This window comes from Malaclemys terrapin, chromosome 22 (genome assembly GCF_027887155.1).
Source record: "Malaclemys terrapin pileata isolate rMalTer1 chromosome 22, rMalTer1.hap1, whole genome shotgun sequence".
NCBI classification, from domain to species: Eukaryota; Metazoa; Chordata; order Testudines; family Emydidae; genus Malaclemys; species Malaclemys terrapin.
In genome coordinates this window covers 13206939-13223621 of record NC_071526.1, presented here as the reverse complement: position 1 = coordinate 13223621, position 16683 = coordinate 13206939, and the positions used below count along the sequence as shown (strand labels likewise).

Here is a 16683-nt window from a genome sequence, read left to right as displayed (position 1 = left end):
GCTGACAAGTGAGGGGCATGCACCGTTGTAGGGGGGAGGTGTGGGGAGTGTGGTCTGGATTGGTTGCCAAGACCTCTGGGTTCTATTCCTGGCTCTGCCAGGCTCCGTGTCACCCCCTGGGCAAGTTACAGCCCCTTGCTATGCCTCAGTTTCCCCTTCTGGAAAATGAGGATAATCCTGATCTGCCTCTCAGGGGGCTGTGAGGCTCAGGCCAGGTCCACACGAGAAATGTTTGCTGATCTAGTCGTGTCAGCTGGGCGGTGGCTGGTTTTTGTATGGCATTTCTAAACTGTCCAAGATCCCAGTGTAGGCACAGTTCTACTGGCACAAAAGTGCTTTGGTGGATACAGATTATGTCGCTCAGGGAACCAGTATAAACTATACCAGCAGAAGCACTCTTTTGCCGGTATAATCTGTGTCTTCACTTGGAGAGCTTACCAGTATAACCCTGCCAGCAAAGCTTTCTAGTGTAGCCCTGGCCTTAGCGCCACGTGTGTCTGTGTTAGTGACCCTTCGCACTTCCCTACCACTTTGCAAGCCTTCATTAGTTCTGAGAGGAGACAGGTCAGCATCAATTTCCAGATGGGGAAACTGAGGCACAACGTGGGGCTGTGGCTCTCCCAGGGAGTGAGTGGCAGAGCCAGGAATAGTCGAGTCACTCAACAGGCTCCCCCCTGCATAGGTGTTTCTGTAGTACCCACGGGGTCTGCGACCCACAGGGGTTTGGCGGGGGGATGGTTATCAGACCGTCGGGCTGCTAGCTGGTTGATGCTAATTCCCCAGCTCCCTCTCCCCCCAGAGCCTTCCAGACTCCCTGGCCAGTGCGTTCATGGGTCGTGCCCTCCCTGGAGTACCGCTGGTCACTTGGGTGGGACAGACCCCGGGTGACAGGAGTGGGGGTGGAGGGATGTCCTGCTCAGCTGGGTGATGAGGTCTCTTGCACACCCCCCTCCCCAGTCAAAGAGAAGTCAGCCCCGTATCCGAAGGGATGTTGCTCTGCAGACTCGGCACATGGGGAGGGAGCTGCCTGGGCCACTCTCCTCCCTCCTGAGCTAGTCGGTTAGATCTGCTTTGGGGTCGCTTTTCTGTATGGTCCCCCTCTCTCAGCGGTATCCGAGAGCTGGGGGGTGGGGATGATCGTGCCAACCAGGGTGAAACTGCCTAGTGCTCTGGGAACAACTGTCCATCTCCCTGCTGACTGCGTGTGTGTGTCTGTCCGTCCGTCTGTCCAAGCCTGGGGATAGTTACTCCTGAACTGTCTCTGCCTCATCGCCCTGGTCTGTCCCAAAGGCTCGCCCTTAGTCCAGGAAAAGCCCCTGCTACCCCGGACGCCAGAGTGGAAGTTCCAGCTGAAAATCTGCTAGCTCCTGACAGCTGCCAACTCGGGTTTGGGAGAGAGCAACAGGTCTGCTCCCTCCAGCAGGGCCCAGCGAAAGGGCTCACTGGAATTTCCACGGGCACAGGCCGACGGCTCCCCGGGGTTTCCCAGGCCCCTCTAGGTGGGAGCTGGCTCCCTCTTGCCTTTGCCCTGCGGCCCATACAGGCTGTATCGCTCCAGGCAGCTGCTCTGGGTTTAGTTTCCTGGAAGCCGGGCGGGTGGGAAGCGTTTGCTGAACTCTTCCCGCTCTGGATGCAGCATCTGTGCTCGGGGCCAGACACTGGGCCTGGGGGAGTGCAGGGGAGGGGCTGCTTTTCTTTTTCAATGAATGGACTGTGCAGTTGGAACAGCTGGGGGCTGGTATTCATTCCCCTGCTGGCCTCCAAGGAGATGCAGAGACCCAGGGAGATGAGATCCCTCCCCCCACTGCGCCCCGCTCCTCTCCCTGTCCTTGAGTTCACACTTCTCCAGCCCCGCTCTCTGTATGGAGGCCGCTGCACCAGCAGCGTCTCTGTGCGGCTGGTTTTGTGCATCTTCCTGCCGGATCCCGAGGCACAGATGAGCGTGAAGGAGAGAGGCAGCAGAAAGCGCTGGGGATGCTGAATGCTGGGGGGCAGCTGGATAAAGGCAACAGCCTGAGCTGGGACCCTGGTGTGGCAGGAGTTCTTGGCTGCGTAGCCCCATCTCCGGAGGGTCCCTTGGCGCCAGAGCCTACCAGCCGCTGGGATGGTGGTTTTCCTCGGCAGAAACCTCCCCTCCCTCCTGACTCTGTTTAAGAAGAAAGGTGAGTACAGCCTTGGTGGGACGATCCCTTGTCCTTCTGCATCCCTGGCCACTGGCGACCTCCAAGCATGAAGCCTCCCTGCCCCCCTTGTGTTGTAGGGCTGGGCTGGCTCCCCGGCGTGGTGCGAGAAGGATCCCGTTCTAGCTGGCTGCCTCTCTGGGTCGGGTAGGGAAAGGTCACCCCAGCAGCGGCTGCTCTTGTTAGGAAGTTAATGGAATAAACCAGCGAGCTGCTTCCTGCCTGAAGATGACTCGCAGAGTGTTCCCGGGCTGGGGGAGTGATCGTGTTGAACTCACAGTAGTAAAGGGCTTGGTTGGGGTTTGCACGGTCCTATGGGGGTGGACCGGGGTCCTGGATGAAGGCATTGGCCCTGGTGGGGTGTGAGAGAGAGCTCCTGGGTCCCATAAACTGGGTTGTGTGTGCTTTGTGGTCTCCGCCCCAACTTATCCTGGACGCTTTGGCCCTGCTGTTTCTGCCCATGTCCGACCCTGCGGCTGGCTGGCTGCAGATGCTGCCTGGCTGGGAGACAATCTCTTTTTCTGTGCGGCTTAGCAGGGTGGAATCCTGTCTATTGTCCTGTGTCCTTTCCCCATTGTGCAGATCTGGAGCTGCTGCAGCCGTCGGTATTTCATCTGCCTGGCTTTTAATCTGAGTGCATCCATGGGGTGTATGCAACAGAGGCAGAGATGCTGTGGAGGAGGGGTGGTTCTCTAGCTATTTGGGCTAGAGGCCCTGTGTGTGTGTGTGTGTGTGTCCTGCCGACTGGGCGATTGGCAAAGAAGGCCCTGGGAAGTGTGTGCAGGGGGACGGTCGGTGCCTCTGGGGTGATTCCACGGCCTCTGTCAGCTACTCATCCTCTCCCATCCTTGCTTCAGCACAAAGTTGTTTTTCTCTCCACTGCTGCAGGGCAGCTAGACGGAGATGAGCCGTAATGGGCAGGAAACATAGGCTGAAGGGGGGGGAGCCTGCCGAGCTAACTCTGCACCCGCCTATCTCCCAGGGTGGACAGTGGGAAGTGTGACCCCCCCCCCCCCCACAGAATTCATCCGGGAGATCCTGGAGCCCCGGGGCAGCTGGTGAGAGCCAGCTACTGATGCCTCCGTCCACTGAGCAGCTGTGTGCACGGAGGCTGTTCTGAGCTGAGAATCTAGCGTGCTACCACAAGGAAAGGGATGATTTCACTGGAATGGGGTAGGAATGCCTAATAGATAAAGGAGGGGACTGGAAGTTAGGAGATCTGGGTTCTGCTCCTGGCTCGACTGGGTGCGCCAGTCGCAGCCTCCCCCTGTGCCTCAGTTTCCCTATTTTAAAAAACTGGGTAAATACTTCCCTGCCTCACAGGGGGATGGTGGGGATCAGTTAATTCCTGTGTTTGAGGGGCTTTGAGACGCCTGGTTGGAGTGCTGTAAGGGGTGTAAATGCTGAGGTGGGAGGAGAATCTTCTGCTTTATTTACTTGTTTCGCTTCAGACTCCCACCCCCGCCCCTGCCACTTATCTCCTTTGCTGGTGGCAAACCTGCGTCCAATGTACCAACTCGCTTTCCCTGGACAGAGATGCTGGTAGACGGATGGGCCCAGGGTCTGCACCCCCAGCTTTGTCCTTCTCAGGCAAGGGAGGATGAAATCTCCGCAGTGTGGGCAGCGCTTGGGAAACCTGTCTCCACTGTATCGATCCGTTGCTAAGCTGAGAGAAGGCAAGTGGGGCGAGCTGTTCCAGGGCAGCCTGGGGTTGGCATGTAGAAGGCTTCAGTGCACTAGTAACTAGTGGGGTGAAGTGGGGCAATAGCCTGGGCTAAGAACCAGCCTGGACTCCTGGGTTCTTTTTCCAGCTCTGCCACTGATTGGCTGGGACACCTCATTCAGAGATGAATTGATTCCAAGGCCAGAAGGGACCACGAGATCATGTTGTCTGACCCCCTGCGGAGAACAGGCCAGAGAACTTCCCCCAGGCCCCCCTGCATTGGGCCTTGTAACCTGTGTTCGACCAGAGCATCTCTTCCAAAAAGAGAGTTTTGCTCTGAAGATGGCATCGGGGCAAGTCCCTTCACCTCTCTGTGGCTTGGGATGATAATCCTCCCCTCCCTCTGACGGGGTCTGAGGGTGAACTACGGTTCGAAGGTATAAGTGCTACCTGCCTGGAGAGGAGAGGTGCAAAGCTCAGGGAAAGTGTGAGATCGTGGACAGAAAGGGGAATGTGGGAGGAAGGCCTCGTGGAATGGGAAGGAGAGAGCCAGTTCGGAAGGTGTGTGGCTGGGGTGGGATCTGATCTCCAACCACAGAGTTTGGTAGGTCCCAGTTATTGTCCTGGTCATCAACCCTTTCCCTCCTTCATCTCGGCTGGCTGTGAGAAGCCCAGGGAGAATACTCTGAAGCCAGTGCTTCCTCCTTCTTGCTGGTCTGTGGGCAGAAGAAATGAATGCAAATTTCTGGTGTGGATAAGTAAAGCCTTGTCTATGCACGCAAGTTGTACTGCTGTAGCCATAGTGGGATAGTTACAACAATACCAGCCCTCTAGGGTGGATGCAGATCTACTGGTATAAAGGTGCTTTTACCGTGTACCGGTCCCTTCCTGTACGGGAATAGCTATACTGGTAAAATTGGGCTTGAACAGGTATAACTACTGATAGAAAATCACACCCCTAACCAACAGTTATACTGGTACAAAATCTGTGTAGCCCCGGCAAAGCAAGTAATGCCCAGTGACTAGAGCAGGGGGTTGGGACTCAAAGCCCCTAGGCTCTGTTCCTGGCTCTTCCACTGACTCACTGTGTGACTCTGGGCAAGTGATTTGTGCCTCGGTTTCCCCATCTGTGAAATGGGGATAATTATCTGGGAATAAATCCCACTGTAGCCAGTTAGTGAGAACTTTGAATCCTGTGCTAAACCCTGCAGCTGCTCAGAACTTCACAGAGACCGTGGGGATAGAAAATTGGTCCTCCTGTTTCATTTCAAATCCACAGGCCCCTGCCACTTGAATGTAAGGAGATTCTCTTTTAGTTATTATCCACATAGGGGCTATGACTCAGTTGAGCTATTCTGATTCCACCTAGTGGAAGACAATGATGCCCCCAAAAGCTAGTTTATTACAATATATAGCAACTTCATGGGGAAGAGAGGCAATTCTGATGCTTAATTAGTGTTTGTAATGTGCTTTGAGATCCTCCGATGAAAGGGGCTGTATAATAAGGACAACGTATTAGTCATTTATTGGCTCGAAGTTGGGCTATAAATAGCATGTCAGTACTATTATTAGGGATATATTTAAGGGCCTGACTGTTTCTCAAGGTATTTTGATCACTAGGGCAGCAATAAATCAGCCGGCAATTACCCTCTCGCTCTGAGATTATGCCAAACAGCCCCCTGGTCCCATCCTGCAAGGCACTGGGCACCCTCTGCTCCCATTGGGTTAGGATTGGCTCCTTAGTCCCTGAGGTGAAGTTGGAGGCGTTGGGGCTCTGTGGAGGGCTCTCCCCCGGGCTGGTGTGGCCTGTCCCTTTAAGCTGCCCTGAACTGCTGGCTCATTTGGTCTGTGTGCAAGGTGCACGGATATTTCTGGTATCAGTCATGTGATACACCCTGGGGAGCTTTCACTTATTCAGTGCATTCATTTTAAAGGCACAGGACCCACTTCCAAAAGAGCAGAGTCAGACCTGCAGCCTCCCGCTGCCAAAGCCAGGGCTGGAGGGGAAGGTATTAGATCACCTCTGCCAGCGCAGGGCTGTAAGAGGAGCTGACTGGGAAGGCTTCTGCTGCAATGGAGACAGGAAATGCAAAAGCCCTGGACTCGCCTAGCTGGCTTGTTGATTCCTGCTAGCATCGCAGAGTCAGAAACGCCAGGCCGTGGGGATACACACTCCAGCAGAGGGGACGCCAAGGGGATGGTTCCTAGAGCAGAGACTGCGGCCAGGTCTACACTATAAACGTACATCGGCATAAGGACGTCGCTCAGAGGTGTGAAAAATCCACCCCCCGAAGCACCGCCCTTTTACCGACCTAACCCCCTGTGTGGGCAGCACAAGGGCGATGGGAGGGCTTCTCCCGTCGGCATAGCTACCGCCTCTCCCGTCGGCATAGCTACTGCACCATAGTAGTGTCTTCACTAACATGCAGCAGCGGCAGCTTTTTAAGTGTAGACCTGCCCTGAGCACTGACCTTCCCCAGCAGGGCCAGGCCTTCAGCTGTCTAGCTTTGCCCCTAGCTTCATCAGGGAAAGCTAGTTAACCCCGGCCCTGCCCCCCGAGGGTGATGGAGATCCTCCTAATGCTTGGGAAGGACGGTCCAGTGACCAGGGCACCGAGCAGGCACTTGGGAGAGCTGGAGTCAGTTCCCGGCTCTGCCACAAGTTGCTGTATGATGCACTGGATCCACCCTGGGCCTCAGCTCCTGTCTGTACGGAATGGGATGGCCCCTCCCTACCTGCGGCTCGCATGGTGCGATGGGCACTGGGTAGAGCCCTGGGGCTGGAGCAGGAGTCGTTGGCATCCCACTGGTGTGGCCGGGGGGATGTGTGAGCAGGACCAGGTGGGAGCGAGAGAGCCAAAGCTGCCAGTGAGTCCAGGGAACTCACGCGTGCTGCTTCCCCAGAAGTCCTCCGGTGTCCCCCCATTTGCACACCTGCTTCTGTTCAGGCTCCCCCCCACTTTCTGTGATGCACTCTCCCCTCCCACCCCCCAAACACCTGCTATCTGTGCAAGCTGTTGATGGGAACCATGCAACCAAGGGGAATTTCCCACGGCCTTTAGCAGGGCTGGAAGCCAGTCGCCCAGCGCTGCCCTTCACCCTTTCTGAGCCTCATGCAGCCTAAACGATAACGCATCAGTCCCCCTCCGTACCCAGCTGGGCCCGGTGCCCCCTCCCCCACGTGCCGGGGCACCAGGATTCCTGCAGGCCAGGTGGCTGCACTGCTCTGCTTCCATCTCGCTGACAGAGTCAGTCAGCCCGGAGCGAGGATAGGAGCAAATATTTGTCCCTCGCGGTGCTGGCCGGGAAGCTGTGAGTGTGAGGGCTGCTCAGAACTGGTGGTGGGGAGGGAGGGAGCCCAGGCCTAGAGCTGCCTCTTGCTGTCTCCTCCCCATCCCACTGGAGGGCGCCAGGAGCCCCCACGGCAGGGGCTGGGATGTGGGGGTGCTAGGCTGATTCCTTTTGCCTTCCCAGGCTCTGCCAAGGCTGAGAACAACAAGAGGCTGAATGTCCAGTACAAGGCGGGAGAGGAGCGGCCCGACAATGTCTTCTTCCCCAGCAGCCGCCCGCCGCACCTGGAAGAGCTGCACAACCAGGCTCAGGCAGGACTCAAATCTCTGCAGCACCAAGGTACGCATCGTCCCAGGGGGCTGCTTGTCCATTCCCAGTACTCTGCCCCTGCTTCCCCCGGAGCATGCATCCAGGGGAGAGGGTCTCCCAGGGGGTGGGGCAGGCCTGGTGCTCCCTGAGGATACAAACGGGGCACGTGCCTTGGTGGGAGGCGAGCGTCAGAGGAGGCAGCACTGGTGCAGCCCACACACTGAAGGGGAGGAAACGCCAAAGCAGGAGGGGGTCACATAAATCTGACACTCTTCCCCCCCCCCTCAAATCTCACTTTCTCACACAGGCCCAGTATGTATGTTCCACCAGCCTGCACCCACCCACGCTGCCCCTGCTCGTCGGTCGGATAGGCAGGGGGCTGTGGGTGGGCTGTTTTTGTGTCTGACCAGAGGTCCAGTTACTGTGGGGCTGGCAGAGAAGGTGGAGTGGTTGCGGTGGGGTGTGTGTGGGGGAGGGGAGTGTATTGATCTGCAGGACACACAGGGCCAGCATCACCTGCTGTCCCCCAGCCCTGCTCTGGGTTGCTCCGTTCCTGCGCCCCCGGGCCATGGCCTCCAAGCACAGCGGTTCTGCCAGCCCGCAGTTTGATGGGACTCCTCCTCTCTTACATTTTCCTTAGGGATTTTTTTCCATCTTTCCTCTTCCAGAAAAACAAAAACAGACCAGAAGCGGCTGGGACCACGGAGACAGCAACAGCATCCAGGTGGGTGACTGCCCTCACGCCTGCCTCTCTGGGCTAGGGTGCTGACTGGCATGCAGCGCTCTCTGCTAACGCACATGGCAGTCATTGCCCCTGCAGTGGGGCAGGTACAGCGTTGGGCGGTGAATGTTCCTGGCTGCTCCCCAGCCCCCATCATGGGGAAGGCCTGGGCATCCCCGAGACGTTCTCTCTTGGGCGCCTTCCCGCTCACGCTGGATCTAAAGGAGTATCCTGGCAAGCAGCATCTCCGGGGTGATGGCCGGGGAAGGGAAACCCTGGGGGAACACGAGGAGCTGAGAGATGCAATCAGATGCTGTGACGCTAAGAAGCAGCAGGACGTAGGAGCGGATTGGGCTGAGTCAGGGCCATGTGGTTCTTAGGTGGTTCTGCGGCGGATCAGGGAGAACGGAGCCCGGTGCTGCTGATTGTGCTGGGGAAAGACAGGCCCTGCAAACAAGCAGCCGCGTGGAGCTGGTGTCCTGGTGCATGCTATACCCTTCACTGCAGTTATTCCCTTCAGTTTATCTTGGCAGTAACGAGCGGTGGGGAGGGCCTGCCCAACTGTGACCTACTCGGCTCATGTCCACAGTCCCTCCCCAGTCTCTAACAGCCAAGAAATGCCGACCCCTTTAGCCAAAGCTTGGTTTCGGCCAGTCTCTGGGCCTCTGGCCCTCCTCCGCCCACGCCCTTCTCTCCCCTAGAGCCTCACTGGGTGTATTTGCTCAGACAGCTAACTGTCTGGTTTTTTGCCTCTGTAACTCAGTAGGGCAGACAGAGCCACCAGGGAAGGCAAACCTGAGACCTGAGACCTCTGTCCTACACAGTACCTCATCTAGAGCCCTGTGGGGCCGGTTCTGAACTCCTCAGTATCAAATGTTAGAGAATTCAGAGAAGAGCAGCAACTGTGATTCATAGGCTGGCGTGGTTCATCTAAATGTATCCAGCTGGGCTGAGGCTAAGCAGAGGATACAGTCGAATGCTCGCTATGCCTTGTGAGACAGGGATTATCATCTCTGCTTTGCAAAATGGGGAAACGGAGGCAGAAAGCAGCTAAGTGACTTGGCCAAGGCCACCCAACAAGTCACTGGGGATGGAGCCCAGATCTCGTGACTCCCAGTCTAGTACTTGAACCACAAGACTATTCATGTTGGCTGCAGACACCCCAGCTGCAGACCATTGATTCGGTGGCCATAGTATCAAGCAAGGAAACTGTAGGTTGGATGTCAGGATGGATTCCCCACTGATAGGGTCTGATGGGCTTTGAAACGGTCTCTCAAGGGAATATGGGGGAGCCCCAGAGCTGGCGCTGTTGAAAATGAGACTGGCCAAAGCTCTAGCAAAGGAGTAGAGCAGCGCCAGGCCACAAGCGAGCAGCCTTAATGCTTGTGAGTGTGTAGACGGGGGGAGAGAGGAGGCACAGAGGAGAGGTGGGGAAGATGGACAGTGTGGTGGTTTTCAGAGAGAGGCAGCAGAAATAAACTGCAGGGTGTTGCTGGCAAACGCAGCTGCCCATTTGTCGGCTACGATTTTGTGCTGCTGTTTCACCCAGGGAGGGGGCTCTGGGGTCCCGCTGCAGCAAATCGCAGTCCCACCACTGTGCGATTGTTTGCATCCTTCCCAGTGCCCTTCCTAATCATCTACAGGCCGCTCCCTCATTCCCATCGGGCATGTTCGAGCGGCGCTCCCTCCCTTGGGGAGAATGAGATGAAATCCTGGTAGTGCAGGGCATGTGTAGACACATGCAGTGGTGCAGAGGGCTGCGTGGAACCCTCATGCTGGTTCACACCAGGGTTACGCCGGTTTGGCTGCACTCGCTTGGGAGCCAGATTAAATTCAGCCGCAATCAGTGCATCCTCAGTCAGACAACTGCAGCTGGCCACTCGCTGAGAAGGGTACGTGAAGTAGGTAGCGCCATCTGGTGCCAGGTCAGGTCACTGCTGGGCATTCATTCCCTCTGGCTGGGTCTCCTCTGTCAAGGGGGCCCAGAGACTGGCTGAACACACCTTAGGACAGGGGGTTTTCCCGCCTGCACTCTCCGGCCCCGTTTCCTAGTTGAGGGGGTTCTGCCTGCATGCAGATGGGGCTGGGCCTCTGAGAAGTTTTATGTCTTCAAAGTGTGGAGCTGCTGAGTTGCTTTCTGGCTGAGAAGGGACCCTGTTGGGGGACTCTGACGCTGGGGAGCGGCTTGCAGAAGGAGGGAGGCATCTGTCCCTATAGGGCTCGGGACTTCTTTGAACCCGTTCTCCTCCCCACGCAGTCTTCCCACACCTCTGCGGAGGACGATGAGATTTCCTTCCGAAGCAGGACCCAGTCATGCACGACAGATAATGCCTCTGAGGACGCCCTCTCTATCCGCTCGGAGATGATCCAGAGGAAAGGTACCAGCCGCGGGCGGGATGGGAGTTTTGGGGAGGGTGAGCCATCTGGACGGCGTGAGAATCCAGCCGAGCTGTGTGAGCTGGGGTTTGGGTGGCCTGAGGACTGCTGGGTGATTCCACAAGGGACATCAAGCCTGTCCTTTGGGCCAGAGCTTGCAGCTGAGATGGGGGGAGGGACTGTTCCGGGGTTAGGGCGGGGAGGGGTAAGTATTCTTCCAAGCTCTGCCCAGGGCAGCTGCCGCTCACAATAGATGGTGCAGATGTTCAGAGTACGCTCACGCAGCTATCAGGGCTCCGCTGGTCATCCTGAGCCTGGCTCCCCCGCACTGGGGCTGGATTGTGCTCTAGGGCAGGGGCAGGGAGAACTCCTGGAAGAGTAACAGTGGAACGGTGGGCGAAGCAGTGGGAGATCATTTCCCTGGTCGCTTTGCCAAGGTTTACCAGGACTCGGTTTCCACAGGCATTCCTTTGTTAGCCCCCACGGCTACTGGGTGTTGATTCCATCCAAAGCATCAATATAAGCATATACGGCCTTATATTCGATACCCAGCTACAGTCCAGTTGTAAGCATTGGCCAAAAGCCGGTTCAGACCTGGGAGACGCCTTCCCATCATGGCATGGCTCCAGAGGGGTAAGGAAAGCTCTGACAAGCAGCCCTAGAACACGGGACATTTTGTGCTCTGTAACAAACAAGCAACAGCATTGCTGGTTATTGGACCTTCACTAAACTCAACTGTAGCAGCTGAGAGCTGCACTCTGCTTTCTCCAAGGTTTCCTTATCTCACTTTGCTGTGTTTTCCCCTAGCTACTGGACTAAGCATTTTCTACCAATTACTCAGTGCACCTGGTGCCCAATTACCCATGTTTTCTTTATTTCTAGTGCTTGGCCCAACCCTTAAATAAGATAACTGGTATTTCCAGGGTCGCTACAAGTTTACCACAAACAGTTCCCCTTTCTCATGGTCTCGGTCTGGGGCCTCTCACTCACGGTAAAAATCCAACCTCCATTTAAAACCATTGTTTACTTAGGTCTGATGCGGCTGGTTCCTGCTTGCCAGCCTGGGACTTTATTTCATCTTAACTGCATTTCAGGTTCCACCTTCCGGCCTCACGACTCCTTCCCCAAATCCTCGGAGAAGGCAGGGAAGAGGAGGAAGGAGAGGAGGACAACGGTTCTGGGCATCCCCCAGCATGTCCAGAAGGAGCTGGGTAAGGAGGGCAGATGGGCCTTGCTGGAGGGAGAGCTCAGGGACAGCGGCCGCTCCGTGTGCACGAGTGAGCCAGAGTTCTCGCCCTGCTCAGACTTCGGCTCCGGGCTCAGGCTAGAAGCTGGCTTGTTCCTGGAGGTCCCCATGCCACCCCTTTAGCAGTGGAGTGTCCAAGGGGCAGTGGGGAGGCGTCAGAGCGTAAGGCAAAAGGGACCACCAGAGCCCCCGGTCTGACCTCCTGTGTAGCAGAGGCCATCGCCCCACCCAGCCACTTCACACCCTGACAACCAGACTCAGACCATGGTATTACAGCCCTCAGGAGTCTGATGGACTGGGTGTCACAGGGAGAGAACAGTCAGGACTGAGCTGCACTGAGGCCCCGGCCATGGCCAGCGTTGATTTAAGTGAGCCCTGCCAGCCCCTAGTAACCCCTGTCTGCAATCAGCAAGGGCTGCCTGCCCGCCAGGATCGGTTTATAATGATACTGGATTTTGCTCCTATCCACCCTCAGGTCTGAGAAACAGTCACGAGCCGAGGAAACGCCCTGGCAGCGTTTCCCCCAGAGATGGCCCCAGGCCGGCTGGGAGCCCCCACAGCCCGGCATCCCTGCCCGTGGTGAATGGCGGCGAGGCCGACGGTGACATGATCCACGTCCCCACCATCAATGGAAACCTGCAGCCCCCGCCGGCCCCCAAGGGCGGCGCCCGTGTATCCCTGCAAGCCCTGGAGGAGGCAGAGTCAGACGCAGCCATCCAGAGGCACATCAACCGTGTCTACTACGATGACTCGCTGCTGGGGAGGAGGACTGCAGCCAAGCTGTCTCCCTTGCTGAGGCCGAAGTCACTGGCTGTGCCGGGCATGACCACCAACCCCAGCCCTCCCCCGGAGCTGCTGGGCCCTGTTATGTCCATTTCCCCCCAGGCCACCTACATGTCCAAGATCATTCCCAACGCTGTCCTGCCCCCCATGGTGGATGTCATCGCGCTGAGCAGGAGCAGCGTGCGGACGCTGAGCCGCTGCAGCCTGGTTTCCTCCAGCCCGGCCTCAGTCCGCTCCCTCGCCCGCTTCTCGGAGCCCAGTGCCCGCAGCCGGGAGCACTCCTCCTCCAGCGACAACTGGAGCCACTCCCAGTCCACGGAGACCATCGTGTCCGACAGCTCCACCATCTCCTCGCAGGGCGGCTCCGACAGCAGGAAGGGGGAGGCCGGGCCACCCAGCGAGGCGGATACGGCAGGCCGGTCCGACACAGACCAGCTCAGTGTCTACAGTGCCGTGAGCTGCACCAACTCCTGTTCCAAGGCCAGGCCTGTCTACACGGCCCACGGCCTGCTGGCAGTGGGGCCGGGGGGCAGCAGCGGCAGGGCCTCACCTGCGTACAGCACCAGCAGCATGGCGGACGGCTCGGACACCGTGAGCGTGAGGAGCGACCGCTCTTCCACACGCAGCGTATCCCTCAGGAAGATGAAGAAGCCGCCGGCGCCCCCCAGGAGGACCCACTCCCTGCACCAAAAGGCTCAGCAGAGGCAGCAGGTGGTGGGCGAGGGGGGACAGAAAGTGCTGGGCCTGCCCCCTAAGCCAGATCCCAGACACCAGCGTGAGCCGTGGACACCGCGCCTGGAGAGCCAGAGCCCCCTGGCCGAGGACGAGGTTTTCTCGCCCTGCTCACTGAGCGAGACGAGCAGCATCCGCTCCGACAGCCTGGCCTACTCGGCCGACGCCAGCTCCCCCGACGTGTCCCAGTGCAGCCCGGTGCCGGGGGAGAAGCTCCGGAGGGAGGTGGAGGGGGTGGCCGTCATCCTCAGGGAGCAGCAGGCCACCCCCAGGCAGAGCTCCCCCGAGGGATTCAAGCGCACCATGTCGCCCTCCAGTGGCTACTCGAGTCAGAGCGGCACCCCCACCCTCCCCACCAAAGGGCTTGGCCCTCACGCCTCATCTCCAGGAAAGAGGAGGCCCCAGCCAAAGAAACCGGAGAGGGTCTGCTCGCTGCAGTCTCCTGCGCTGTCCATCTCCTCCTCACTGACATCCTTATCTTCCTCCACCTCCGACCCAGCCCCTGCAGAGACCGTGGCACCCCCAGCTGGCCCGGCCCTTTCCTGGCAGAGTAGAATGGACAGGTTTATTATTCCTCCTCACCCCAAGGTGCCGGCCCCTATCTCCCCCCCGCCCACCAAGCCCCGGCAGGCAGCGCCTTCTGCCAGCCCCGCTGTCTCCTCCCCTGCCCCGAGCACGGCCAGCCAGAAGTCCAGCAGCAGGTCACCCCCTCCATCTCCTCCACCTCCCTACCATCCTCCTCCACCACCAGTGAAAAAGGCTGAGACAAGTCCAGAAGCCCCCCACTCAGAGACTACCCGGGAGGCGCCTCAGGACCCTTCGTGGCCCCCACCTCCTCCCCCAGCGCTGGACGAACAGGATCTGTCCATGGCGGACTTCCCTCCCCCAGACGAGGCCAGCTTCTCCACCCTGCCGGAGCCGCTCCCAGTCACCGGAACCGCAGTGTCTTCTTCCGTTGCAGCCCAGCCAGTGCCCGCGGGCTCAGAGGAGCCGGCCAGCCCCAAAGCAGCACCCACAGGGGATGGTCCAGGGGCAGCCTCGCTCGCATTCTCCGCCAAAGTCTCCTCAAGGACTCAGCAGCAACAGGGCCCCTTGGCTGGGTTAACACTGCCAGCTCCCGCCGCGGAGTTGCCCACGCCCCCCGCCATGGCCCCATCAGCCGGAGCAACGCCTGGCTTGCAGCTTAGCCAGGCCAATCCTGCGGTGCCTGCAGCCCCACCTCCGGCACCTGCGGCTCCAGCCCCGCCCACAGCTCTCCATCCTCAAGCAAGCCTTAAGAAGACAGCGAATGGCTCCCGGCTGGATCCTAAGAAGGAGCCTGTCTCTCGCAGTAAGAGCAACCCCACGCCAAAGGAGGACGCAAACCTCCCCATCGTCACTCCCTCCCTGCTGCAGATGGTGCGCCTGCGCTCGGTCAACGTGGATGGGCATGCGCCGGCCGGCCCGGGCAAGCAGCCGCCTGGCCAGAACGGACAGGGCGCCGATGGCGTAGGGAAGCAGCCTCAGCAGGTCCCCCAGAAACCCATCCGCAAGTCCCTGTCCCTGCGGCAGTCCCCTTCTTCCAAAGACACCGTGCCTTCGAACCAGCTGCAAAATGCCGTACGGATGAAGACTTCCCCCTTGTCCTCCAGAGACGCCCCGACCTCCAGACTGGCGGACTGGACCAACGGCAACAAGCTGACTCTCCCAGGCCACGCAGCCTCTAGCTCGGAGCCCACCGCTGGGGATGCCAAGGACGGCCAGGTGTCCCCCATCCACAATTCACCTGCCTCCACCGCCAGCTTCATCTTCGCCAAGAGCTCCAAGAAGCTGGTCATAGAGACCCCATCTTCCCCAGAGGCCCAGGCCGACCTGAAGAGGAACTTGGTAGCTGAGCTGATGAATTTTGCTGGGCAGCGCTCCACAGTCCCAACAATGTCCCAGCAGGGCCAGGTGCTCCCTGGCAAGCCACAAGCACAGAGGAAGTCCAGCAAGGTCCCACCTCCCATAGCCAGGAAGCCTTCGCTTGGCATGGGGCAGCCTCTGTCACCTGTGAGCCCAAAGCCGCAGGGGGAGGAAGTGCTGAACTGTTCCCTACCAGACTGTAAAGCAAAGGCCCCCTCGGCAGAAGAGAACAGGATTAAGAGCGAACTGTCTGTGAACGCGGCCCCCCAAGCCGACAGCAGCAGAGCCGGGCACCTGGCAGGCCCAGAGACTCCCCCTGCATAAGGTACAGAGGGATGGAGGGGAGGAGGTAGTTCCCGATAGAAAACACAGGGTGTAACAGGGTACTGTAGGTGCCAGTGCACCCCACTCCTGACCTGCAGCCCTGCCAGTGCACCCCAATCCTGACCTGCAGCCCCCCCCACTTGCAGCTCTGCCAATGCACCCCAATCCTGACCTGCAGCCCACTCCTGACCTGCAGCCCCACCAGTGCACCCCAATCCCGACCTTCAGCCCTTCCCTACTGCAGCCCTGCCAGTGCACCCCACTCCTGACCTGTAGCCCCCCCACTTGCAGCTCTGCCAATGCACTCCAATCCTGACCTGCAGCCTCCCCCTTCGCCCCCCCGCCCCTCACTGCAGCTCTCCTCGGGCATAACTCTTCCGCTGCCCTGCACTCACCCTGTCTCTACCCAGGAGTGGCGCCAGGGTTTCTGCCGCCCTAGGCGGCAGCGCTGCTCCTCTAAGCATTCAGGGGGCCTGGGGTCTTCGGTGGCGGGGGTCCTTCCGCTCTGCATCTTCGGGGCACTTTGGCGGCGGGTCCTGGAGCAAGTGAAGGACCTGCCGCCGAATTTCCACCAAAGATCCGGAGTGGAAGGACCCCCCGCCGCCGAATTTCCGCCGAGGGTGGCAAAATGCCGCCCCCCAAATCCTGCCGCCCTAGGCGACCGCCTCTGGTCGCCTAGTGGAAGCACCGGCCCTGTCTCTACCGGCGGGAACAGGGCTAGAAGACAGACAGAGGATGATGATGGAACCCTCTAAAGAACAGCTCAGTGCTAGGCAGGGATGGTAGGGAGAATTGTGACTCTGACCTGTCTCCTGATGCCTGAATCAAAGGGAGACAAGGAACAAACGTAGCCCTGTTAGGATCCCCACTAGCGCTGGCTGTTTGGCCTAGTTTGACCCCATCCCTCTGTCTAAACACCAGTCAGTCCAGAAACAACCTGGCTCAAAGCTGTTCGGAAACAGGCTGATGTGCTGGGAGGTAACTCCGCCTCTTGGGGCATTAAACCGTGGCTGGAGGGTTTGCACAAGTCCAGGCTGTATCAGTTCAGGCTCTACAGCTTTAGAAACCAGTAGTGAGTGTCAGGTGATGGCTGACACCAAGATCGAACCAGGGCCTTCCAGAGCTAGCAGTATGGGCGAGTGCCCCCAGCTCTGTAACAGGCTCAGCCACGGGGT

General features: G+C 58.7%; 1 protein-coding gene across 3 annotated transcripts in view; it reads left to right on the top strand.

Moving 5' to 3' along the window:
- Positions 1–16683, top strand: part of KIAA1522 (KIAA1522 ortholog) — a 53995-nt gene that overhangs the window by 35096 nt on the left and 2216 nt on the right. For 2 of the 3 annotated variants that reach the window (XM_054011594.1, XM_054011595.1), the window contains exons 2-6: positions 7317–7472; positions 8111–8166; positions 10421–10541; positions 11634–11750; positions 12261–15509. In XM_054011594.1, coding sequence (XP_053867569.1) covers positions 7317–7472; positions 8111–8166; positions 10421–10541; positions 11634–11750; positions 12261–15508 — 3698 coding nt within the window. In that variant the 3' untranslated portion in view covers position 15509. Of the gene's footprint in view, positions 1–1817; positions 2163–7316; positions 7473–8110; positions 8167–10420; positions 10542–11633; positions 11751–12260; positions 15510–16683 lie in introns of those variants that run through there. The other variant, XM_054011596.1, reaches the window with a different exon arrangement.